At 64.5% G+C, this 25,994-nt stretch overlaps 1 protein-coding gene across 5 annotated transcripts; it reads right to left on the reverse strand.

The window, feature by feature from the left end:
• Positions 1-939: 939 nt before the first annotated feature.
• On the reverse strand, positions 940-20,012 carry CHID1 (chitinase domain containing 1). 5 transcript variants are annotated; one of them, XM_061161160.1, is made up of 13 exons: positions 19,868-20,012; positions 16,193-16,346; positions 15,536-15,685; positions 15,160-15,292; positions 14,475-14,519; positions 13,659-13,765; positions 13,320-13,381; positions 10,728-10,820; positions 7,423-7,524; positions 6,721-6,876; positions 1,435-1,515; positions 1,228-1,270; positions 940-1,119 (listed from the first exon to the last, which is right to left on the reverse strand). In XM_061161160.1, the coding sequence occupies exons 2-13, from the start codon at positions 16,301-16,303 to the stop codon at positions 1,021-1,023; spliced, it is 1,182 nt and encodes a 393-aa protein (XP_061017143.1). In that variant the 5' UTR covers positions 16,304-16,346; positions 19,868-20,012; the 3' UTR covers positions 940-1,020. The 5 variants fall into 5 exon arrangements, with proteins under 5 accessions (XP_061017143.1, XP_061017139.1, XP_061017141.1 ...); XM_061161156.1 differs by lacking the exon at positions 19,868-20,012 and adding an exon at positions 19,714-19,861; XM_061161158.1 differs by lacking the exons at positions 14,475-14,519; positions 19,868-20,012 and adding an exon at positions 19,714-19,861.
• Between the last annotated feature and the right edge of the window lie 5,982 nt (positions 20,013-25,994).

The following is a 25,994-nucleotide window of genomic DNA, read 5'->3' on the forward strand; positions in this document are numbered from 1 at the left end:
CAGACCGAGGAGCCTTCTGCTTGGCGTCGGATCACCCCCTGGCTCCATATCGACGTGCTGACCACACGGACCCTGTGGCGAGTCTGCCCCTCCTGGCCCAGCCCTCACCCTCCCAGCCCGAGCCTACAGCTTGCCCTGGGGGCCCTGGCGGGGGGGGGGGGAGCATCGGACCCACCGTCCCAAGAGCCTGCCTACACCTACTGACCTGAATCAGCCAGTCTAGAATCTTCTGTGTGACCCACACCGTGAGCTGCTGGGCTCTTCCTCAGGACAGCTTGTGAGGGTCCAGCTGGGCCACGACCCTGAGGATGGGACCCACCCTCTTAGAGCCCCCCCAGCCAGGCCGCCCAGAGCTGCGCCTGTGCTCAGGGCCAGCAGCGCCGTCAGAGGGAGCCCTCTGTGTGGAGCCGGTGGGCTGGCCAACAGCAGGGCCGGGGCAGCTGTCCTTCGACTCCCAGCAACAGCGGCTCCTCCCAACATGCCCTCCTGGTAGAACAGCCGTAGCCGGTGGGCAGCGGCCCACAGTGAGCTGTCAGTGACCGCAGCCCATGCCCTGCTCTGGGGGGCCTGCCTCTCTGAGCCCCGGATTCCACCATGCCTTTGCCATATGGTGCCCACCAGGCTCCTGGGTGGGAGGCCGGTCCCTTTGCACGGCCCTGGGGTGACGCCTGCCGGAGCGTCCACAAGGAGAGGCACCTGGGGTTGCCCTGGAGCCTCTGAACCCTCAGGGACTGCAGGCCACCGCTGCCTGTGCAGTGGAGACGGTGGGCCCTGCTTCAACAGCCAGCGGAGGGCATGCAGCCAAGGCTGGGCGGGAGGGTCTGCATCCTTAGCTTCCCCCTGGTCCTGTTAGGACCCCCTGCCCCAGGTTACTGCCCTGAGGGGCCTGGGTTCCCAGCCTGCTTGGTCCCCGCAGAGGCCGCAGCACACACAGCTCCAGAAATGGAAAAGAGTCTGTATTTCGCACATCAGTCCCTCTGTCTCTTGGAAAAGGGCATGCTGGCTGCATGCAGGTCCGGCCTACAGCAGGTCGTAGAAGTAGTCCAGGCCCTGGCCAAGCTCCCAGATGGACAACCCCACACCCAGCTCCTGGGCCAGCTCCAGCCGCACCTGCAAGGACTGAGGCGGAGGGAGTATCAGCCCGGCTGCACCGGCCCTGAGGCCCACCTGCCCGCTGCCACCTCGCCAAGGGCCGCCGCCCACCCGCAGCCCCAGCCCCACACGCACCTTCAGCGTCGGATAAAAAACGACGTGCCTCCCGCCGCGGCTTCTGCAAGAGAGCAGACCCTTGGTCCGCCGCAGCCTCCGCTCCCCTGGCCCCGCCACACCAGCCCAGGGCTCAGGTCTGTGCTCCTCCTCGGGCCGGGAGGGCCTCAGGGCAGAGGCTTGTCCCGCGCCCATGGGACCCCAGCCCAGGCCCTCCCCGACACTCACTTCTTGTACTCGAAGAAGTGCTCTGCAGCCTGGCTGTCCCACACCACCTGGGGCCGGTGGTCCTTCAGCGTCTGGATGTACCTGGGGGAGACGGGCTGTGGGTGCGGAGCCCTACTCCGCCCACCCAGACGGGTGGGGGCGGCCTTTGCCATCACAGCAGGTCAAGGCTAACCGGGGCAGCATGTCGACCCCCAGTGGTCCGTGAAATGCCAGCGACACCAGGCGGGGTGGGAGGGCCACGTGGGGTGGCCTGGGCACGATGAATGCCAGGAAGCAGGACCACAGGGTGGGTTCTTGAACACCTGGGCCGGGGCTGTGGCTGGGGGGGAACAAGGGTCCCGACAGGCTGCTGAGATGTGGGGGCCGGGACACTGCCCTGACCCGACAGCACCACGGGTGGACCGAGGCTCTGCAATGTGGGTGCAGCACCGGCCGGGAGGCACAGACGGCGCTCCTGGGCCCCACCCGCTGGGGACGCGCGAGCAAGCCCTGGGAGCAGCCGCGGCTCCGCGTGCCCTCGCCCCCTTTCCAGGGAAACACCGGCGTCCGAGCCCCCTGGGGACCCAGGCTGTCCTCCCTGCCTCCCCGCTGTGGACGCAGCTGCCCTAGGCCTGTGGTGGGCCTGCCTCACTGCCAAAAGGCACCGGTTTCAGACCTGCCCCCAACACACACGGCAGACGAGCTGGTTTCCAGGGCGCCGCGTGGTCGGGACAGTGGGGCCTGCAGCCCGCACGGCATCTCCCTGGCCAGCAGCCAGCGCCCAGACAGGCTGAGGCGGGAGGCGCGGCCGGCCCGCCCCCGAGCCCAGGGGGGCACTGTGTGCTTTGGGCTGGACCACTGATGCCAGTGGGGTGCTGGGGGGGCAGGGCTGGACAGAGCAGTGGGGAATCCACGGTGGAGGACGTGGGGCTCCCCACAGGGTCTGGGCCAGGACCCACAACCCCCCCCACACCAGCTCCAATTGTCCAAAATGATGGCATCATCCTTAACCACAGTCATGCTCCTAGAATCACAAGGATCACTTGCCGCTTTGGAGCCGTCTGCCCTGAGGCTAAGGTGATCTGGGACGTGGGGTGGGGTGGACGTTTCTGAGCCCCCAAGTCCTGTCCTGGGTCGGGCAGATGCTGCTCAGCAGCTGGCTCCAGGCCCTGGGGTTTCGGGAGCCCTGGCCACGCACTCCTCACGGGGGGCTGCCTGCTGGAGCAGGTGGGCTGTGGGGGCAGCTGAGGCTGCTCTCTGTTGGGGTCAGTTCCTCATCCCAGAGGCTAAGGCCGGGCAGTGCCAGGGCTGAGTCCACTCAGGACGCCATGCTCACTGGGGTGGGAGGTGGAGGGGCAGGGAGTGAGCGCCCTGGGTGGGGACAGCTGAGCAGACCGCTGTGGAGTGAGAGCAGGACCCCAGGGGCGGCCCAGGTGGAGGGGCTGCGGTGGGCAGCAGGGGTGAATGAGCGAAAGGCACAGACGGGGCCGCGCGGTCCCTGAGCTAAAACGGAAGGCCTCGGCCATCGGCCGCCTGACCCGTCTCTGAGAAACGTCCCGCCCAGGCAAGTCACAGACGGACCCCATCCCAGGTCAGGGGCCTCAGGGGCCGGGGGGGGGCCGCCGAGACGTTGCGGAAACAGAGGTGGCCGCGCAGCCTGACGAGGTTCTGAACGTTGCTGAGTCAGGCGCTTTGCCACAGCGGACCTTACAGCGTGTGAATGACACCTCCCCGCTCAAAAAAGTTGTCAGCCTTCGGGAAGAAGGGTTCAGGGAACAGCAAAGAGAATCACAGACGAAGACACAGCAGACAGGTCGGCGGAGGATTCAGGGCCCAGAGACGAGCTGCATGGCCCCCCCACTCTGGGTGAGCGAGCAGAGAGCAGGCGGAAGGGGGCTGTCAGGGCGACGGGGAGACCAGCCCGGGGTGGGCTTCCCACCCCCCACTGGGGCCTGGGAACCCTGCGCTCTCTGCCGTGGCCCCTGCAGGACTCAGGGCCCCTGGGCGAGACATGGCTGGTGCTGCAATCCACACAGGACCCGCCCCGGAGGGCGCCGCCTCCGAGCTGCTGAGGACCTGGCTGGGCATGTGGAAGGCACAGGGTCCTCTGCTGCAGGCCCACACGGGTAGTCCGGTGGGCACCGCCACAGGCGATGCGAGGAGGCACCCCTTCCCCCATCTCAGCTCCCAGGACCCACAGGCAGTTTACACGGAAGACCTCACGTCACCCACAGGCAGCAGCACCCCCGTGGGACCCCTGGAGCGTCCCCTAGGGGAGACCAGGCAGGGATGCGACGAGTGGTCAAAGGTGCACAGGGAGGCCCCGGGCACAGAGTGAGGGCAGGAGGCTCGGGAGCCCAGGGGGGACCACGAGGCCCAGGGGCCGGTGGAGGAGAGGGTCTCAGCGGAGATGGGCCAGACCCAGAGCCGCGGGAGCTGCCAGCCCCGTCCAAGGCGGCGCAAGACCCGGGCAGGAGGGCCGCACGGGCAGCCTCCCCAAGCCCTGTGGCCTCAACCCCGCGCCCCCTGGCCCGTGAGTGGTGGGGGAGTATTGCCGGGCATAGCCCAGCCCTGGGCCCGTCTGGCTGTGTTCTGCCGGGGCTGGCTCTCACAGAGGTCCCGGCGGCCCCTGAGCAGAGGCAGCAAGCCCAGTCTGGATGCTGCAGGGGAGTGTGGGCCCACTTGGCCTGGGGGCCTTCAGGGGGCTGGGCGGGCACCCTGACCACCAGGGCAGTGCGGCAGACTCCCAGAGTGGGGGTCAGCAACCACGGTGACCCCTGGATCAGCACCCAGGCCTGTGGGGGTCATGAGTCTGCACGTGGGGTGCCCAGCCTCCCGAGGCTGTTTCACGGCCACCGCGACTCTCAAGGTCGGGGAGCAGTGAGGCCGTGGGGCGATGGGGCCTCTGAGTCACCCGGGCTGGAGAGCAGAGGCAGTGGCCAGCGCATCCAGAGTGCAGACCGCCTCCCCGCCGAGGCAGGCGGGGGGCCATGAGACCCCTCCCACTCCCCGGCAGGCAGAGCCGGCCTCCCGCCCCTGCTGGAGGCCCCGGCTGTGTGAGGAGCAGATGGGAAGGCGCTGATCCCCCGCTGTCCCTGGAGGGGCCCGGGGATGCCTGCCACACACGGCCAGGTCAGCGCCGGGGAGGCTGAGCCGGGAGGGTGGGTGGCCCGGGGACAGGCCGGCCTGGGCTGCTATCGGGAGGGCAGCAGGGCGCCATGGCCCCAGGCTCACTGCCCCCACACCTGCTGGTCGCCCGCTCAGGGCTCCCGGGGGTGTCCAGTGAGGGGCGCGTCCTGGTGGGCTGTGACTCCGGGGCCCTGGGCCTGTGAATACACCCACTCCCTGCAGAGGCAGCCCCCCCACCCCCCAGACAGGCCTCCATCTGGGGCCTCGCTGAACTCTCCCATCTGGCACCCCAGACGCGCCTGAGGGGGGCTACTCCCTGCCCCGCAGAGGCTCTGCCCCTGTCCCCAGAGCCCCCAGGCCTGAGGATGCGGGGGATGGTCTGGAAGGAATCGGCTGTGGGCAGAGGGTGTCAGGGCAACCAGGGCCAGCCCCTGCCCAAGGCTCCCCCAGGGCAGAGGCAGCATACGCCCCAGGGCCCTGGGGAGGAGGTGGCAGTGGGCGTGGTCACCAGGCCGAGGGAGGGGCTCTCGGATGGGCTCTGCTGGGCCTCCAGCGGCCGAGGGGGTTGGAGCAGAGCCCCAGGGCTCGTCTCCCTGGCCGTCCACCCTGCTGAGGCCTTGGGAGGAAGGGCCTTGGCGAGATTTCCCAGCAGCCCCCTGCCCATGGCCCCTCAGAGACCCACATAACCCCTCAGAACAGCAGTCACCCCACCTCGACCTCCTTCAGCCTCTCCCCAGTGTAAGCGCCCTGGGCAGGACCCGAGTGGGCGCCTGGAGGTCAAGGGAAGCGGGCGGCACCCTCTGGGGTCTGCGCCCTCTGGGGTGGTCCCTGGCACGCCCCTGGGCCCGGGAACCCTCTGCCCTGCCCCCACAGGCTGCCCTCCCTGTTCTGCCTCCAGGCACGGTGGGGGACCCCTCAGCTGGGTGACCTCAGCAAGCCCAGGGCAGAGCCTTCCTGTCCAGCTTCCCCCTACGGCGCTCCCGACTCCAGGGACTCGCCCAGGAAACACGTGTGGCACCCCGCCGGGTGGGTGGCTGCCGAACAGCCTCCTGGAACTCCCGAGGCCAACCAAGGGCCAACCCAGCGGCCTGTCCCTCCGCAGGGCAGCCCCGAGGGAGCACAGCACGGGCGGGGCAAGGCCAGCGGGCAAGTAGCCGGTGCTCAGGCGCTGGGCCGCGTGCTGTGTCCCCACGGCCAGCGGGCCTGCAGGTGATCCTGCCCACAGGGGGGCAGCAGTGGGCACACACACTCGGATCACTGGCCTCAGGACCGTCCATGCTCACGGGACAGCTCACAGCGTTCAGGGGTCGCGGCAGCTCACAGCGTGAGGACAGGGGGCTGAGAGTGCGCGGCTGGGTGAAGCACACGTGTGGCCCGAGCAGAGGCCCCCAGAGCGCCGCTCGGGGACACGGAGGGGACAGGGCTGGCCTGCCCGGCAGCCTCCACACACACACTTGGCGTCCCAGACAAAACCCCAGACGAGAGCTACCGGGATACACGGGAGGGAGAGACCCCGCGTAGGACACGACCAGGAAACGGTGTGTGGGCTTGAAGACAGCAAGGAAAACTGAGCCAGAGAAAACAGAAACAGAGCCCCCCGAGACAAAGTGAGGGTCGCCGGGCAGGGGCGAGAGACCGCCTGACACACGAGTGTCGTGGGCCTGGAAAGGGAGGAGAGAAAGGGAGAGCTGAGAAGCTGGCTACTATCTTCCCAAACACGATAAAAAGGATAAGCCCCAAGGTTTAAAAAGCGCAGGGAAAACCAGGTGCAAAGAACGTGAACAAATCTCCGTGAAGGCGCGTGGTTGTCGCAGTGCAGTGGGGCTGGGCAGGGACGAGTGTGGAGACCACGTGGGTGTGAGCAGGTCATGGGATGAAGCGCCCAGGCTGTCTGCGCAGCAGCAGCTTCAGAGCTCAGCACAGACAGCCGACACCGAGCAGGAGCGCGACCGCGCGGCCGGGAACACCAAGGGCTCATCCAGGCCACAGCGGAGGACGCCGGGGTGGCAGGCCACCTGTGCCGTGTCAGGGACACTCCTGCTGACACAGGGCCAGAGGGGGTGCCGGGATGGCACCCCGCGGACAGCCGGCCTGAGATCAGACCCTGCCCGGCCTCCCCACTGCAGCCCCTCACCTCCCGGAACAAGGGTGTCGCGGTAGACGGGGCCGCCGGCTCACCTGGCCCCGATGATGGGCTCGCGGGCGTCCTTGGAGGCCGAGTAGTCCATGCCGTAGAAGTTGAGCCCCAGCAGGATCTTGCTCCGCCACTTGGACTTGGGGTCCAGGACCTGGACGCAGGCTCGCACCCAGGGCAGCGGTGCGTTGGGGCCAGCCCTGCAGGGTTGGAGAGGAGTAGGCTTCAGCACCGGGCGGAGGCCTCGGGCGCCCGGGTCGCAGCAGGAGTCCATGCACACCACGGCAAGGACAGCAGCAGACAGACGGCCACGCTGGACCCGGGCTGGGTGTCTACTTCGCCCGGGAGCCTCAGGCGGCAGAGCGCTCAGCAGAGGCCCGGGGCAGCAGCGTGACCCCCGACACAGGAGCACCGTCTCCTGGGCGTGGAGGTGGGCCCAGTACCCGGCATGGGGCAGCCAGGGCTGGGAGGCGTGGATGGACACCCTGGGATGGCATTCCCATGGGGTGGCCAGCTGCCCTAAGTCACCCCAAAACAAGAAGGTTGCCTGACACAAGGCCAACTGTGGGCTTTAGGAGAAGAGACTGGGCCCTTCGTGATTCTGGAGCTGCGAGCTGACCAAGGGACACAGCCTGAGCAGGCTGGTGGGAAGCGGGACCTCGCCCAGGCATCCAGTGTACAGGCCCGCTGAGGGCTGGGCACCTGTGTGCCGAGCCAGAGCGCGGGGCCCCGGGCGCCCCACTCACGGCTGTGCTGTGGAGTAGTCGTAGGTCATAAGGCTGAAGCCGTCTAGCACGGGCGCCAGCTGCTCAAACTCTGTGTTCGTGAACATGCCCAGCTTGTTTGTCCTGCAAAGAGATGGTGTGGTTTCCATGCCCACCTCGTGGTCACAGCCTCTCCCCAGATGACCTGGGCTCAGCGGAGGACGGGGCATGCCGGCCCGGGGCTCCCAGCTCAGGCCCCTTCCGCCCCTGCTCTAGGAAGACACCTCGGTCCCTTTCCCAGAGGTGGGCAGCGCTTGGGTGCATGAGGTGGCCTGCAGCTGGGTCACGGCTCCAGCAGAGATCCCCACCTCCTGCCCTGGCCCCAGAGGCCTCTCTCACGTGGGCAGGGGCAGCCCAGGCCCGCCTGCTTCCATTCAGCCTCAGGCACGGTGCCCTGCCTCTGGGGGCCTCAGGTCTGGGCAGGTGGGACACAGCTGACAGCCAGCCTGCCTGCCGCCTGTCCCTGGGCGGGGCGCAGGGGACTCTGCGTTCCCCACTGTATGGGCAGAGAAGACAATCCGTCTTCTCGGCCAGTGCCTCCAATCCCTGGGCAGGAGCGGCCCACCATGTGGACCTCAGCCTCAGTCACTAGTTCCACGGAGTCCAGGCGACCCTAAGACATCCCATCACCAGGCTGCCCCAAGCCCGATGAGCAAAGGCCCCTGCCCCCAGCCTCCAGCTTCAGAGGGAGGGGCCTGGAGGCCTGGCCCAGGCCTCCCAGAGACACCAGGCTCCTGGGGACTGTGGCCAGCAGCCCCAGAGCCCTGGGGGACACAGGCGAGAACCCCTGACAGGCACTGGCTGTGGCCAGGAGCATGGGACGCAGCTGGGAACCAGACGCGTCCATTGGGCGGTGATGGCCACAGGCTGGGGCCATGCTCCAGACCACCCCGCTCAGCCGGGAGATGCCAGGCAGCGTGGACCCCACACCGGCCCCCAGTGTTTCAGGCCACGCTCCCTGCTCCATCCCGGCCCCGACAACCACCCGACACCGTGAAGCCGCAACCCCCAGGGCAAAATGCAGCCTACTGGGCTGGACACCCCAGCCCCACCCTGGACCAGTCCTCTTCAGGCCGAGCATCCTCAGGACCAGCGCAGACCACGCACCTCCCTGGCCTTGCCACTGAGGGCAGGTGGGGCGTCCCCCGGCCCATGGACACTGCCCGCAGAGCTGTCTCCACGGTGGCCCAGCAGGCAAGATGGTGGGCCTGCTGTCGGCTCCCACTACTGCCCGCTGCGGGCCCGCCCCAGGGCCTCCTGCCTGCAGCCGCCGTACGTGGTCAGAGCAGAACCGCGCCTGCAGGTCCGGCCATCCCCACCCGTCAGCAAGGGCCCCTCCCCTCCGGCTGGACCTCTGCTGCCTGCACCCACTGTGTGTCCAGGGGTGACCCCTGCCCACGGCCCCGCTGAGCCTCCAGTCTGGCCCCAGGCCACCCCTGGAGCTCAGGAGACGTTAACAGGGGTCAGCCTGGGCAGGGGTGTCCCCCCTGGGGAAGGACCCCACCCACCCCCTTCCCGTGGTGACCCTAAACCCCGGGGGCAGCTGGAGGACAGCTGGGTGCAGCACTGTCAAAGGGGCACCCGCCCACGAGGATGCGAGCTCCCTGCGGGGGAGGTCCTGGGAGGGAAGTCGGTCCACCATGCCTGAGGTCAGCTCCTGCCCGGGGATCCGGGAGCTCGAATCTCAGAAGAAACAGCCTAAGGGGCTGAGGCGAAAACTGACTCAGGGCCCTCCTAGAGCAAGGGTGACGCAAAGCTCTAATTAAACCTGTTGACTGGCGCTGGACCATCAGTCGCGGCCACGCTGTGACATCGGGAGCAGGGCTCAAGTCAGGATGGTCACCCGTGCCAACAGAACCCAAATGGGGGGGGGACATAGACCACGGCAGCAAAAGGCTGCCACGCAGACACCCTCCTGGGCTGCTGTTCCCACGGGCAGCAGTGCCGCCTCTAAGAAGACACTGACGCGGCAGAAAAACCAGGAAATTTGTTTACAGCTCACTAGTTCCTCCACTGGGCTGCTGTCCAGAAGTGCGGGTGGAGAAGGACAAAGCCAACGAGATAAAACCTGGCCACCGGGGCCTCTGCAGGAAGGAAGGCTTGCTCACCAGCACGAGGGTGCAGCTGGACTGTGCCCCTAAGATGTGCCCGGGGCCAGCAGAGGCAGCCATGCCCAGGACCCCGCCGTCAGCCTGGGCCACACGGGCCAGGGCCCCCACCGCCGGTCTCCCTCTCACTGCCCCCCAAGGGCGCGTCCCCCCCGGTCACTGCCGAAGGAGGGAGCCCAGGAGCTCAGGTCAGAGGCCTGGGCAGAGAGCGTGCTGGCTGGAAAGCTGCTCCCCACCCAGTCCCGAGCCCACCGCCCTCGGAGCCCAGGCCTAGGGGTCAGCGCCCCCAGGGGTGTCAGGCCCGCTCACCCTCCCTCACACCCTCCAGCACACGGGGGTCTGCCTTGCACACCTGTCAGCAGGAGGGGCCTGCAAGGGGGCCAGTCCCGCCCGCGACCCAGGCCCTCCCTGGGCTGGAGGAGCTCCACCAATGGCCCCGACGGCCAATCACAAACGTCAACTGGGGCTCCGCCTGTCCCAACCCACCCCAACTGACAGACACTAGAGATCCTGGAAACAGATGCTGCACCTGCAGCTGAGCCCACGGACCACGCGTGCGTCCACTGCCCCAGCCCTCCAGACCAGGGCCCCCACCCCAGGAGGACCACTGGTCCCTCACACACGTGTGTTCCACGCACGAGCACACACTCAGAAGCGTCGGAGGTGACACCCGGGGCCGAGGCCCTCCCGCGGGCTGGGGGTGTCAGGCACAGGAGGGCAGCCGCCCGGAGCTGCTGGGGCTGCCTCTTCTGTGTGAGGCCAGACAGCAGGGTCCAGAGGCCACCCGCCCCATCCCGCTCACTGGCCCGAACTCTGCAGTAAGCTGATGACTGGCCCCTCTGGGCCCCCGCCACCCCTTGGCTCAGCCCCTCAGGTCCCCACTCAGGCCTCCTCCGTGCCGGGCGTGGGCTGGATGGCGGTCAGGCCACAGCGCTGACAGCCGGCACCAGGTCCAGCTCCCTGCCACGGGGCTGGGGTGGCAGGAAGCGACCAGGCTGAGCGGCAGGAGGCCTGGCCTGAGGCAGTCTGGGCCCTGAGCTGCGGACCTGCGAGGACGTGCCGAGGCCACTGAGGCACCCCACGTGCTGATGGGGTCCCCCCAACACGGGCAGTGGCCAGCGTGGCCGGGCCGGGTGGGGGCCAAAAAGGGCCTCCCGGGCGAGCAGGCACAGCACTTACCCCGGGGCGACGGCTGGCGGGATGACCAGGAAAGCCAGCAGCCGGGCCTGGTGCAGCGCCTCAGCCATGTGGGTGAGCAGGTGAACAAGGCCCCTGCAGAGGAGCGGAGGATGGGTCACCCTCCACCCAACCTGGCCTGCATGGCCCCCGACCCCCGAACCACAGGGGGCGGAGCAGAGAGGGGCCGTCACCTCTGGACCCTCCTGGATAGCAGTCAGGCAGAGATGAGGAAGGAGCCTGTGACCCTGGGGTGCTGCGGGCAGGGGTGCCCTACACCCAGGGCGCGGGGGCAGCTCTACTGACGGGGCCTTGTGCTGGGGTCCTGACCTCCCGCCCAGGGAGGCTGCCTTGACTGCCTGCCCCCCTCATGTAGTCACTCCCACCCCAAGCAGTCGCCGACACACAGCTCCGCCTTCCTCAGCTCCAGGAGGGCAGTAAGAACAGTCAGTGGCAACTGCTCCACCAGGCGTGCCTGGACCCAAGGAGAAGCATCTCCGTGGGCAGCAGGCTGCCAGGTGAGGGACAGAAAGGCAGACAGCCCATGGCTCCTCTGGTCACGAAGGGTGCGGGACGTGGCGGCATCTCAGGTCTGGTGGGCAGCGTCCCTGGGGAACACCTGTCTGGAGGCACCAGCCCCGGGCTGCTGGCCGTGCGTGGACCGTGGAGCGGCTGGTTCAGCCCCCCAAGGGCCGCCCTGCCGGGAAGGCAGGTCTTGGGCCAACTCCGTGCTGGGTCCACTCTGGCCTGGCCCCACACTGCCTGGGCGGCTGTGGGCCCAGCGACCGACCCAGGTCCTCCCCCACAGCCCCGCAGGAGCCACCTTGGTCTGCAGCAGAGGCGGTGAGTGCCCCCGCACAGCGTGGGCAGGTGGGGGGGCCATGCGCCCCCAGCCCCTCTCAGCTCGAGCCAGTCTGCACAACGCAAGGCGGCGCGGGGCACAGCTGCGGCCCACCCTGCGGAGGCGGGCACGGGGCGGCCTCTGAGTCTCGTGGGGCCCACCCTCAGCGGGGGGACCCCAGGGCCAAGGAGACGCCACTCCAGCCTCTGAGTCTCGTGGGGCCCACCCTCAGCGGGGGGACCCCAGGGCCAAGGAGACACCACTCCAGCCTCTGAGTCTCGTGGGGCCCACCCTCAGCGGGGGGACCCCAGGGCCAAGGAGACACCACTCTGGCTGTGGCTGTGGGCTCAGGGATGCCCCCGGGGGACACATGGGCTGCAGAACCCAGGTCGGCACCTCCCTGAGGCCGGGAGCTGGCACACCGCCTGTGCCCTTGGCATCCATCACCATCAGTGCCTGCTCGGCTTTGGGGACCACCCAGGGGGCTGAGTCTCTGAGAAGGGGAGGTGCTCTTGTGGCCCAGGGGCAGCGCCTGCCTGGCGGGCTCTGCTGGAACGAAGTCCCCAGGGCTTCCCAGGGCCGCCAGCCCACTAGCCTACCGGCATGAACGCAAGAGACAGGCTTCTTGCCACAGCCAGGCAGCCCCCACTCGCTCCTCCACAGGAGGCTGTCCTGGGAGGGGCCTGGGGACCTGCTGCCCAGGGCTGGGACAAGGTGCATCGCCTTCATCACACACCCAGGGAGCCGGGTCCAAAGCCATCTGCCGGGCTGGCTGGCCCGCACCCTGCCCCTGCCCCGCCGGGAGCCCCAGCTCGTCCTGCCGCGTGCCTGCTGTGCAAACCCTCCTGAGCCGCCCGGAAGAGGCCATCTACCCCCGCCCCGCTCAGGCGTCCTCGGCAGGACGGACCACGCAGCAGGGACCGAGGCAGAGCCCGGGGGGCGCAGGGATCATCTCTCAACCAAAAGCCACCAGAGGGGCCACCAGAGTGCAGTGGGGGGTCAGCTCCCGACACGGGGCCCTCGTTCTCCACCCATCCTCCTTCTCAACTCCGGCCTCGGGGCGCCCCCAGGGAACAAGTGCACACGGGGGAGCCTTCCAGAAGCACCCACAGTGGGGGAGTGTGGTCTGAGCAGAGAAGCGGGAACCACAGCCGCGCAGGCATCTGGGCTGCCCTCACCCCCAGGCAGGCAGCGGCGTCTCCCCACCCCCAGGCAGAGCTCAGCAGGCCAGGCTCCAGGCGTGGCTTCCTGGGCCTTGGGTGGGAGTCCCGGAGCCCCGCATGGCCCCTCAAGAAAACCCTCCTGCTACACTAAGAGGCCTGAGGATGCTGCCTCCGGGCAGGCGGAGAGCAGCCCGCAGCTGCAGGAGGGATGGAGGGAGCCCTGCCCGCAGCCCCCAAGCCGGCTGAGGCAGGGCCGAGGATGGATGGCAGGACCTTCTCCCAGAAGAGCCCATGGCCATCTGCCGCAGGCTCCCCGGTCCTGTTGGGCCACCTCCTCGCCAAGTCCCCTGAAGGCCCCATTGGGCCAGCCCCATCGGTGCTCAGCCGGCCACCAGCCCGCAGCCGCTCCCAGGCTTCCTGGAGCTGCTCTGACCTCGGGGTTCCGCTCCGGCCCCGGCACAGGCTGTGGGAAGACGGCCCTCCCCCCAGACGAGGTCCCTCCACGTCCGGCCTCAGCCTCTTCCCGACCCCCACAGCCGGGAAGGACCTGGTGCACGCCCCGCACCCCGCACGCCACCCAGGCCCACTCACACATGCTTTTGGACCAGCAGCTGGTTCCAGACCTCCACCACCAGGCCGTCGAAGTGCTGGCCCTGGAAGGACAGGGGCAGGCGGGCAGGGCTCCAGGAGGAGGGGCCCCTGCCTGCGGCAGGCAAAGCCAGCCCTGGCTTCCCCCTCCCAACTGCGGGCCCGAGCAGAGAAGCTGCAGCTCTTGGTCCCGGCCACTCGCATGCCTCCCCAAATACCCCCTGGGGCCCTGAAGGGCTCTCTCTGCCCCGCAGCCTGGCACCGGCCTGGGTGATGCGTCCCCCGGGAGGGCAGCCCCTGCACCCGAGATGCACGTGGTCAGGAGGGAGCCCCGGGCATCACCTTGGCCACCTGGACGACAGTCCTGCTGAGCTCCTCAATCTCATCCTCGCTGTCCAGGACGCTCTGAAAGTCCTCGTACGTCCAGTCCTCGAACCGGAGACGGGGCACTGGGGGCAGACGTGCAGACTGTGACCCTCCTTGCCGGCCTGTGGCCTCCAGAGCAGAATGACCACCACCAGTAGCCGGGTGGGCCCCCCGCTGCCACATGGCCTGGGGAGGGAGGGGCACGGGCGGTGCGGGGGACGCAGTCGCTGGCCCTTTCCTCCCTTCACCCATCAAGTCCCTGAATGCCCAGACCCCAGCTCGTCCGGCTCCTTGTTGCCCGGCTCTCACTGGACCATCCCCCACCAGCTCCCCGTGAAACGAACTGCAGGTCCTCTCCCAGGCCCGGCCCCCTCCAGGCCCCAGTGTACTTGGCGATGCGTCCCTTCCTCACCGGCCATGGGCTCTAGAATGGGCAGGGCAGGGTGTCACCCCTGGGCATGGCCCCCAGGAGAGCTCCATGAACCCTCAAGGGTGAATGGAGAGATGGGAGGGAAAGACCACAAGGGAAGGGGCTGGCCTTGCTGGGTTGAGCAAGGTGGGCAGCAGGGCCACTGGGGTCCGGCTGGACCGAGGCCATGAATGCTGGGCTGGGGCGGCCTCGTTTCTGATCCATCAGAAGAGGGACCAACACGCTAGGCAGCGTGGCCTGGGTGAGCAGGCAGGTGTGAGGACTCTGGGTCCCTCCCCTACCCAGCGCGCTCCAGGACCTCCACCTGCTGGGGTGGGGCCTAATGGCCCACAGCCCTGACCCCCTGGGCCCACTGGACTCACCTATGCGCAGGCCCTTGGCTTGTTTCCTGACTGCCCGCACCCACCCTGTGGGACGTGGAGAGGATGGTCAGCGTGGGGGCACAGCCCCTGCCCCTGCCCCCTGACCTGACCTCCCCCAGGAGGAGGGGCTGTGGGCCCAGCGCAGGAGCATGGAAGGGAGGCGGCTGGGGAGTCTGGGGTCCTGCGCCCCCCCACCCCCCGAGAGCAGCCAGGGCTGGGGCAAGTGGCCGCACCAGGGCCACCACCCCAAGGGGCCCGGCCCTTCTCTCAGAGCTGAGGGCACCAGAGAGCAGAAGCTGATGCTGCCCAGCTGTCCTCTGACCCACGGGCCCCCTAGAGTCAGGGAACCCCGCTTCTGGTCAACACGTCCTCTCTCTGAAAACAAAGGGGGAAACACCCAAGCAAACTCAGGTGCAAAATATGGCTGTCAGGACAGCCAGACCCTCGCCTCCTCTCGGCCACTGTCCTGGACGCCTCCTCCATAGATCCTCCCCGGGACACCCTGTACAAACCGCTGAGGGGAAATAGGGATGCAGCTGAATGCCAGGCAAGCATGACACTCAAGTACTCTCACATGCAGACTCACTCGTCTTTACACACACACACACACACACACACACACACTCTCTCACATTCACTCTCCCAGACCCCCAGGATGGGCACAGACAAGCGATGGCATCAGAACCTTGGTCTACGTCGTCCAGGCCTGTGACCTCGAACATCTCGCGGCCATGCCTCCTCAGCTGCAGCCACACGGGGGCGACATGGGTGAACTTGCCCCCGAAGATCTTGGCGACATCGTAGCCGTGTCGGTTCCACTGGCAGAGAGGGGAGAACGAGTGAGCCTGTTGGCAGTGGGGGCCAGAGGGTACGACCACCTCCAGAGGGGGCTCCGCAGGGCAGCCCGCCTCATGCGCAGGACTCTGTCACGACCTTGGTCCCTCTGCTGGGAGGCATCACTTCTACCCCTCCCTCGGTGAGAGTGCCTGGGGAGGTGAGGATGCAGACCCAAGCAGCCACCCTGCCCTCAGGGTCCGCCATCCACCCCTGGCCTGGCCTACCGGTGTGACGTAGCCCAGGACGTCCCCGGCGAAGTGCTTCTTGTGGGCCTTGGCCGAGCAGTAGCTGCGGTGCTCAAGGACGATGTCCTCAGCCTTGAGGTCCGTCACCACCAGACCCCGCTCCTGGGCGGGCTTGCCCGAAACCTGAGTCTGAGGTGGGAAGGCAGGGAGGACGCAGTCAGGGCGTGTCCCCAGGCTGAGCCCCGGGGCAGCAGCGTCCTCTCAGTTAGCAGGGACCCTGTCCCAGGACCAGCGCTGCTGACCGAAGCCTGCAGGGCAAGGCCATCAGGCGGGGTGGACAGTCCCTGAAGACTCACCCTGCCTCCCCGGGCCTTCCCAGAAACCCGCACAAACACAGCCACACTCGGCAGAGCTCAACTGACTCGCCCCGCGAAGCAGGGAGGAGCACAGGGGTCGAGGGAGGGAACCAGGGCCACGGGCAGAGCCACGAGGCCAGTGGGGCAGGCCTGCCCTTGGGTCCCAGCACCAGAAGCTGCTTCCTCCGAGGCCGGCCAGCTGGAGCCTCGAGAGGGCCGGTGCTGGCCTCCTGGAGGTGAAGCTCCCTGCTCGCAGTTGGCTCCCAGGCCCCGGCGCACAGCCCCCAGTGGGCAAGGAGGTACGATGGTCAGCCCTCTGGCAAGTCCCCAGACCACCAACCTTCTCCTGCAGTGTCTTCGAGGCAGCCTTTTTGGCATCTGACTTCGACAGGGTGGCGTGCACAGAGCTGCAGGCCAGGGCAAGCCAGAGCATGCTCAGGAGTGCCCGCATGCTGAGCGGGTCGCAGCAGGGTCTAACCTCGGGGTCCAGGGGGCTGCAGAGAGACAGAGCCCATGGACACCCCGGCAGATGAGTGTTCCCCCTGCCTCCTGGAGCTCTGGTCCTGACGGAGCCTGGGGCCTCCCAGCACTAAGCCGGGCAACGAGCCAGCCCCGACAGCCAGAGTCCAGCAGCCAGCATCGCTGGGCCCCGGCTCCCCCAGACGCCTGAAAGGGCCTTCCCTGCTGCAGGCCAGGAGCCGTCCCACTGCCTCAGGGCTGCCCTAACCACAGCCGGCCGACTGAGCATAGCTTGGCCTCCACCCTCCACAAGCACAGAGACATTCTGGCTACCAGCTACTGGCTTGAGTGTAAAACCACAGAGCCGTGCAGAGGACTAGAAGAAAACATGCCTGTGTAGGTAAACTTGGGGCGGAAGCTGGACAGAGGGATGCTTTTCCACCTAAATCAGCATCAGTAGAAGCTACTAGCAAAATGTCTACATTACGCTACATAAAAACGTGACCCTTTCATTTAGCAGATAAAAAACCGGTTTAAAAAAATAAAACACAAAACAGTAAAATACTTGACAATGAACTTCTACCCCGTTTCTATAGATGACATACAAAGATCTCATACAAATTAAGAAAAAAAACACTCCCAATAAGAAAAGAAAAAAAAATCACTCTGTAAAATGCAAAAAAGACGTGAAGAAGTGTAACACACAAAAACACCCCATAACACAAACCCCTCACAACACACAGACCCCCTCAAGCCCCAAAAAGAGCATCTCGGCTCTCGGCTTCACCAGCAACCAAAGGAACGGACGCTGAGATGAAACAGCATCACCACCCCCACTACCTCCTCGCCTCCCTGCTGTGAGGATTATCAGGATGACACAACCTCAAGGACCATGGCAGCTTCACCCTCAGAGCTGTTCCTGGGAATCCAAGTTCAGGTGACAACGTGGTCACAAATACTATGCTTTCCGACCGGTGTTTCCTTTTTTTCTTTTATAAAATTCCACTTTGAGGGACTTATTGTCTACATGGGAAACGTTCGAAGACCCCACACTCCCAGATGCTGGCATCCTGAGGGCACCGCGGTGCTCACAACCCCCCAGTACAAATGTCACAACGTGCACACGCAAAGCATGATCGTGTCTTTATTGAATCTCTTAGACGAGTGCGCCCACAGCAAGGAGGGAAGAGGACGCTAAGTATATGTGCAGGCTGCCTGGTGTCTAGTCGCTCTCTTTCCCTGGGCTTCCCCACTGGACTCTCATCCCACCAGCACCACCACCCCGCCTCCACCTCCTTCTCTCTGGGGACAGCTGGGCAACACGCAGGGCCAGGCCACGTGCACTCCTTGTTGAGGTTTTGAGACAGTCGGTGTCAGAGCCTGTCGGGTCAACAGTGTCTCAGTCCCGGCAGCACGTCCCCTCTCAGCCTGACCAAAGTCCAGCTGGTCCAGAGGAGACCCCACAGGCAACCCAGGCCCTTGCCCATTGGGTGGACACCCCTGGGGACACCAGAGCCCTGGCCAGGCAGGGTGTGCCCTGTTGGGAGACAGCAGAGCCAGGCCCATGGCACGCCCAGGGACTCCACCACCACGACCTCCTGGCCCGGAGCTCACTCCCCTCACCCCTGCAAACCTCCCCCTTAGCCTACAGTCCTGTACAGACAGCACACACCCGGTCTAGGCTGTCACCGCCTGGGACCTTCAGGACAGGGCCTGGGTCGGGGAATCCAGGAGCCTCCCTCATCCCACTGCCCCCAGACAGAGCGGCACCCCCGGCTGATCAAGTGCTCTTGAGGGGGGTGGGGAAGGATATGGAGACTCAGGCCTGATTTGCCACCCTCTGCCCCCTCCCAGCCATAAGATCCATCCAGGACGGCAGCCTCTGCCACCCAGGTCCAACACTGGCCCCTTGCCACCATGGCCGGGGGCCTGGGCTCCTCCTCGGCCTCAGCCTGGCGGTGGGGGCATGCAGCCCAGAACCATCTGGTGCTCCCTTGGTGGGGCTGAGACTGTGACTGCTGAGCTGTAAGGGGCCAAGCCTGCAGGGCATCTGATCTTCAGCCCTGGCCCCCTCAGGCCTTTCACAACTGTGGGTTCCTCCCTGGCCCCAGGGTGGAGGTCAGGGCCCCCAAGGATGGAGCAGGAAGAGAAATCAAGCAGGACCTGGTCCCCTAGGAACCACTCAGCCGTCACCTGGAGGCACATTCTGTGGCCCTTCCCAGCCTCTGCCCATGGCCAGCTGGTCTGCCTACTGTCCTGCCTGCGTTGAGACCCCTCTGCCCACCATCTGCCTGCCCTGTGACCCGTGCTTTCACACCATGGGAAAGAAGAAAGAGGAAAGGATGGAAGTGGGGCAGATCTGGAGGAAGGAAGATGGGCCCTGCTGGCTTTTGCAGCCGGTGCAGGGGCAACAGAAGCAGGCCAGGCGCGAGTGGGCCGGCATGGCCACAGACCCTTGCAACCCTGTGCCCGCTCTGGCGGGCCAGCTCTGGCGTGCGCTCCACAACACTGGGGGAAGCACTCAGATCCCAGCTGCTCACACGTGCAGGGCTGCTCTGCAGTGGCGTGGAACTTTCCAGATGGACTGCCTCACTGGGTAGTGGGGACATGCTGGCTGTGATGTGAGGGGTGTTCGAGCCCAGCAAGGTGAGGTGTCCCTGGGGGCTCTGTCAGTGCTTCTGAGAGCCAACTCTTCCATCACACTCTCCTCAGAGCTTAGCACACACATGAGCGTCCCAAGTGTGCATGTGTCTTGAGTGCACAGGCAGAAAACAGCTGATCGGTGCTAACCCTGCTCTGGGATGCACTCTCACGTTCTCCGTTTCCTTAAGAAACTAGTTTTAATCCAAACTGCGATGTGCAGTTTGAGAGATGCTGACCGCTGCGCACTGAGTGACCAACACCCACACCCGGCGGGACCCAGAGCCGACTGTCCCGTGAACAGAACGGTTTCGTCCCCACATCAAGTAGTGTCCATCAGATTCTCGCCGGTGGGCACAAATTTTGGGGCCAACTGTGTTCCTGCGGGGAGGGCCGAGGGTGCTCTTGGAAATGGATGCAGTGTAAGAGCAGAAGCCCAGCCCTGGCGGAAGGACACTTGCGACTCTGGGGTGCCGGCCACACGGCGGGTAGCAGGTACCGTCGAGTTCCCTCGGCGAAGACAGAGGAAGCCCAAGACAGCCTGCTGGGCGCAGCGGGAGCGGGCGACACTAGCTCGCCGGGGCCCGGGCCCGCCGCCCCGGCCTCTGGCCTCGGATCTCGGCGGCGCCCTCCAGCGCGAAAAGGCCGCCGCGTCCCAGGGCTGCGGCGGAGGCCGAGAGACAGCGGGCCGAGTCCCGGTTCGCGCCGCCGCCCCGCGTCCGTCACACCCACTCACACCCCCTCACACACAACCGCTCGCACCTCCTCTCAGCCACACGCGCCGTCACGCCCATTCTCCCTCACGCCGCGCCTCCGGCTTTCACACGCACCGCCCGCAGGCTCGCTCGGCGGAGGAGAACCGAGGCTACGAGGTCGAGGCGCTGACGCCACCACAGGCCGCCGCGGCGCCGCTCACCTGCATGTCCCGGAGACGCGCCGGCCCCTGGAGTCGGCCGGAAGACCGCGCGAACGCCACCGGAAGTCCCGCCTCTGAACGCCTGAGCGCCGCCGCTGGCGCGCCACGCCAGCTTCCGGGCCGCCGCTGCGCAAGGCACGCTGGAGGGGGCGCCGGGCCGAAGAGGGAGCCTGGTGACAGGCCAGGGCGGGACGGGGAGGGGCGGGGGTTGGTGGGGTGAGCCAAGGGGAGGAGCCTGGGCTGGCAGGGGCGGGGCATGGGCATAAGGGGCGGAGCGAGGTGGAGGGTCGGGACCGAGGCGGGGCGGAGCCTGGCGGACTGGGTGGGGCTAACTCTCGAGCTAGGGGAGGCCGAGGGGAGGCCGAGGGGAGGCCGAGGGGAGGCCGAGGGGAGGCCGAGGGGAGGCCGAGGGGAGGCCGAGGGGAGGCCGAGGGGCGGGCCGGGCGGGACAGCGAAGAGGGCGGGGAGGAAGGGCCCGCGCCGAGCCGGCCGGGTGGAGACGCGAGCGCCGGGAGACCCCGAGGGCTGTCGCGCGCGCCGACCGCCTCCTTCCGCGGGCCTCGGGTTCTCCTGGGAACCTAAGGCTCGCGCTCGAGAGGTGGCTCAGAGGCGGAGGTCTTCCGGCGGAGGACCGTCTGTGCGGCGACCACGTGGGTGACCGCTAGGGAGCGCCGTGGGTTCCAGGACCTCTGCCCGGCCAGGCCGGGGGCCAGGAGGACCGCGCAGGCCCGACCTCCCGGCGTTCTCTCCTGGGTGCGGGAATCGCCTCCCCAGACTTTGCTCCCACCTTCTGGTGGCCGCCCCCCAGCCTGGCCCTCCTCTGTCAGCCCCCTGGGTGAGCGCTTCTTACTCAGTCTTTGGTTTTGGTCGTTATCCGGGGGCCCGTGGTGCCCACAGTGCTGTCTGGAGTAGGGACACATGCTCCAGACCCTCTGGATAGCCCCTGGACATCGCAAATCCCAGGAATCCTAGAGTCAGCGCTCTCTCTCTCCCTGCCTCTGGGAAGGGCGGCACTTCTCACATGTGGCTCCTACAAAGCTGGAACCCTCCAGAGGCTAACAGTAACAGCCCCCACCCCCCCACCCCTAATCTCAGCTCCCAGCTAGGCGAGTCAGTGCACCTCTGAAACAGACTGAACACACAGTCACAAGCAGTTTTGGTGCTGAAGCATCTGACACCTGATACAAGCTGGCGGACCCCCGCCATCCAGAGTTGTTTACAGCACAGTTTCCTGCAGAAAACCACACAGCCCATCCCTGCTGGGCCAGTCCTGACACCCGCCCCACGGCTGTTTCCCCATTTCTGCTGTTCAAGAGGCTTCTCCCTGAACTGAACTTTGTTCTCTTTCTTCCTACTCAGGTTTCCTTCTTTCTCTTCCTCCTATTCCTGCCAGCTGACCCCCACAGTCTTTCCAGGGGATGGCGGCTGGTGAGTGTGCCAAAGTATGTCACATACCAACCGTCAAGTGTCAGGTTTAAGAGACTCTCAGCCAAATGTTAGGATTCACAGATTAAGTGAAATCTGAACACATTGGGTCGTTCATGTTTCTGGAAGATTTGCAACAATTTGGGGTTCACCATTTAAAATATTTAACCTATTGAGTATATGAGTTCTTGAAGTACCTGATATTTTGTTGTCAATTCAGACAAACTGGAGTACATAAAGGGAAATAAAAGATAAATTAGGTTTGAAATGTTGAAAATGCTTAATTAACTGAGTTTGTAGATGGCAGAGGCCCCTTAAAAATGACTATAAAATCTGTTAGGTTTATAAAGGGGATAACAGGGTTTGTAAAATTGAACTTAGCAAGTTAAAAAAATGGAGCTTTGAAATTAGAACATTAATAAATCGAATCCCAATTATTTAAATTTAATGTAAGTCTGAGTATAACCCTCTTGCTCAGCCCCTAAACTCTCACCCCCAGCACCCGTCGCTGGCCCCGTTGCCTAAGGAGCAGCCTGCCCTGTCAGGTCCAGGCTCTGAGCGGCGAACCCAGGTCTGGCCCACCTTGCCCCCCGCCTGTTGCAGAGGACACCAGAGGACACACCAGGGCAGACGCAGGCCCCGTGGAGCAAGAGGGCCTTCAGAGGCCAGCCCTCCTGCCGCCACTGGGCCCTCCCCCCATGATCTGGGACACTGCAGAGCTAGAGCACCCCACCTCGGGGCACCTGGCCAGCTGAGGAGCCCGAGTCTAAGGTGGCCTCTCCAGGGTGACCTTGAGGGCATCCCTGACTTACTGTGGGAACCCAATGCGTGTAGATACCCCGAGAGCACCCACACGTGGTTGCCGGTGGTGCCTGGGGGCCGTGGAGCTCCTGGGGCCGGGCTCGTGTCTCCCCTGGGCCGGCCAGTGCCCCCAGGGGCGGGGGCGAGGGGGGTCCCTCTCCTCGCCGGTAGCCCCGAGGCGCCCTTCACTTGCCGAGTCAGCACAGGGTAAGGCGTTCCTGCCAGGGGCCTCCCGTGACTCGTCCTGTTTTAATGGGGTCACCCTGAGGGCAGGGCACAAGCACTATCACCGATGGTGTCCTGTCACTTCTGGGCCTCAATTCGGTTCTCAGGCCGGAAGGCCAGGAGGAGGTACGCACGTCCGGATTTCCTGCCGCCCAGCCCTCCCCTGCTTGTGGATGGAGACATCCTCCCTGGGTGCCGGGATAAGCAAAGTCCAGAGGGAGAAGGGCGAGGGCGTGTCACGTGGGGCAGAAGCTTCCAGATGCAACTCCAAGGCCAGCACAGCAGGCCTTCCGTCCCTGGGCCCCGCCCCAGCTCACCTGGCCGGGGCATCCCATACTGACCGGCACGTAGGTGTCCAGTCGCCCCAGGGTAGGCTTCTGCGACTGGCAGGGGGCCGGGCACGGGGTTGTGTGCTTGTGGTGTCGCTCCTGGGTTTTAATGCTTCTCGCCACCCCACGCCCCACATGAAAATACCTACAGCAAGGGTGAGATGGTACACGAATCCACAAAGCCAAACGGGCAGCCTGTCTTGGGGGCTATAGAGGGGCACCTGGAGTGGTGGACGCTGGCAGGCTGTCCACGTCCCGATCTCCAGCCCCTGTGACACAGGCCTTGTTTGGAAATAGAGTCTTCATGGTTGTGAGTAAGAAGCTCAGGAAGAAGTCATCTTGGATCTAGGGGGAGACCTCAATTCAATGACCGGGATCCTTAGGAGAGGGAGGAAGATCAGAGATAGACATGGGGGAGAAGGCCATGGGCTGAGGGAGGCAGAGATGGGGTCCCACATCCCCCAGCCGAGGCTGCAGGCAGTCCCTTGAAGCTAGAAGATGCAGGAAATGGAGTCCTGCGTACCGCCTCCAGGAGAACCCACGCTGCACGCACCTTGACCATAGACTTCTGGCTGCTAGAACCATGAGAGGGTCCATTTCTGCCGTTCCAAAACCATCAGTTAGTGATGATTTGCTGCAGCACCTGGAGGAAACTCGTATGAGTTAGTCGCTCAGTCACATCCAACTCTGCAACCCTATGGACTGTGGCCCACCAGGCTCCTCTGTCCATGGAATTCTCCAGGCAAGAATACTGGAGTGGGTTGCCATTCCCTTCTCCAGGGGATCTTCCCAATCCAGGGATCGAACCTAGGTCCCCTGCATTACAGGAGGATTCTTTACTGACTGAGCTTATGGTGGTGCTAAAGGTCTGGAGTGATATTTTTAGGTATATTTTCTTTCCCAAAGCTGTTTTTCTCAGGCTAATCTTAAAATTGGCATAGATTCCATCAGCTCACCCTTAGAGGAAGGAGCTGCAATGGGTGAGCGTAAGCCTGAGACACCCCAAACGGTCCAAAACAAGAGGCCTGTTCAGTGATAGCTGACTGCCTACTGGCCTGGCTGATCTGTGCTTTAAGGTCAAGGGGTGTATTTTTCAACAGGTACCTTAGGGAGACTGAGAGTCATAGGTTCCTGCTCTGGATTTGAACGGGATGCCTGACCTGGCAGCATCCTGGAGGGGCGCAGGATTTTCATAGCCACCTCTCCCACCCCTCCCCTGGTCAGTGTCATCAGCTGCATTGCTCCTGCAGCCCATGAGTGACAGTGCTCGTAAGGCCTCTTCAAGCCCAAGGGGAATGGATGTGAAGTGGTCTTTGGGGGCTTTTGGGTGTTTTGGAGAGTTTGTTTTTGTTTCTTTGTTTAAAGAAAGGTAGACTGCTGCAAGCAGCACCTCATTTGTGTGTGTCTGGCATCTTGGAGGGGCTTCCCAGGTGGCACTGGTGGTAAAGAACCTGCCTGCCAATACAGGAGACATAAGTGATGCAGGTTTGTTCTCTGGGTCGGGAAGATCCCCTGGAGGTGGGCATGGCAACCCACTCCAGTATTCTTGCCTGGAGAATTCCACAGACAGAGGAGCCTGGCGGGCTACAGTCCATGGGGTTACAGAGTCAGACACAACTGAAAGGACTTGGAAGTTTGACTACCCTAAATTTTCCTCCAAACAGACCTCAAGAGCTTGTTTGGAGGTTCCAGCAGGGGCGTACAGCTACTCAAATCTCTTGACCCCAGAATAGTCCCCCGCTACTGGGGGAGGTTGTCCTCTTCGCATGAGCATGCAGCTTCGGGAGGGAAGCATATGGAGCCATGGAGGAGGAAGGGGACACCTGCCCAGCCAGCCAGATCAACCTGGTGATCAGTGGGGTGACAGATGTTGCAACCAAATGGCCCTCGAACGTGAAGTGGTCTTGATGACAAGCCACAAGACAAATTGGGGGGCCATCCTGACATGTCCCAGGCCCTAAGAACATGAGAATCCCACTGACACAGCACCCTCGGACATGGGAACAGGTGTGAACCAGCATCTAGGTTTGGCAGGTGTAACAGAGCCCCCAGTCACAGCAGCACAAACATGGACAGCTTGAGGGCTCATGCAGTGCAGGGGTGGTCTGAAATGGACCTCCAGCCATCAGAACTGTGCTCCAGGTAGGAGAATGGAAAAGGAGGGGCAGGGATTCAAAATCAGGTCTCTAAAAGTGCTCATGTCACCATCTGTCCTGGGTTGAATTATGTCCTATGAAGTTTCACATGCGGAAGTCCTCAGTCCCCGTAGCTCTGATGCGACCGTATCTGGGTCACTGCAGGTGTAATTCATTAAGAGGAGTTCACACTTGGTCCCTGGTCCAGTATGACGAGTGTCTTTGTAAAAAGGGGAAATTTGGACACAGACAACTGTCGAGGGAAGATGGTATGAGAGACACAGACTGAAGACGGCTGTCAACAGGCCAAGGACAGAAGTCTGGACCAGATCCTCAGTCTCAGCCTCGAAGGAACCAGCCCGCTGACACCTTGATCAACAGCGTCCAGCCTCCAGAACTGGGAGAGAGCACAGCGCTGAGTTTCTTTCTCTAGATCATATGCAGGAATTTCCAGCATCTCGACCCTGTTTTAACATGGGGCCACCGAATCCAGCTTCCAGACCCTCAACTGCCCAGGCAGACTCACGTGACCCAGATCACCGAGTGCCCCTTGGGATTGGTCTGCTCTCTCAGAATCCATCCTGCACACATTCTGCAGAGTTCTGCCGACAGACACTCAGCTTCCTGCAGTTCTCCTGGAGGCCAAGCCTCTGCATTGGGTGTGACTGTGTGTTGGGACCTCAGTCTCCCAGGTCTCAGGGGATGGGGCTGGGCCAGGGGGTTTTGGGGGGAACTGACTTTTCTCCTACAGAGTAACCTCTTCAAGGGATGTCATGACTGGGTCTTCAAGTGTGGGGACAACACTGTCTAATGAGGGGAAAAGGGCTGTGGAGGGTGACGGGGCTCCTGGAGAATAGGGCTTGGCATTGCCTGGGCTGCCCCACCCCCCACCCCCCTTCTCTGGGCCCCAGCCAGGGAGGCCACAGGTTCACCTTCCGTGTCTCTTTCACAACAACACAAATCTGCTGTGTGTGACTCTGGGCTGTTTAACTGCTACGAGAGAGGAGATGGCCACCACAGGCAGGTTCCCACCTTCCTGAGATGAGCAGTCAGGGGCTGGAGCTCATCTCTGTCCTCCAGGTGGTCTGGCTTCCTTCAAAGGCCCCACCCACCACAGAGTTCTTGAATTCCTCACGCTCTGCCTGCAGGCCAAGACAGGGGATGTGCTCAGTCCCTGGAGCCTGGCTGAGCAATTATTCCTGGTGAGTACAG

This window comes from Dama dama, chromosome 2 (genome assembly GCF_033118175.1).
Source record: "Dama dama isolate Ldn47 chromosome 2, ASM3311817v1, whole genome shotgun sequence".
NCBI lineage: Eukaryota > Metazoa > Chordata > Mammalia > Artiodactyla > Cervidae > Dama > Dama dama.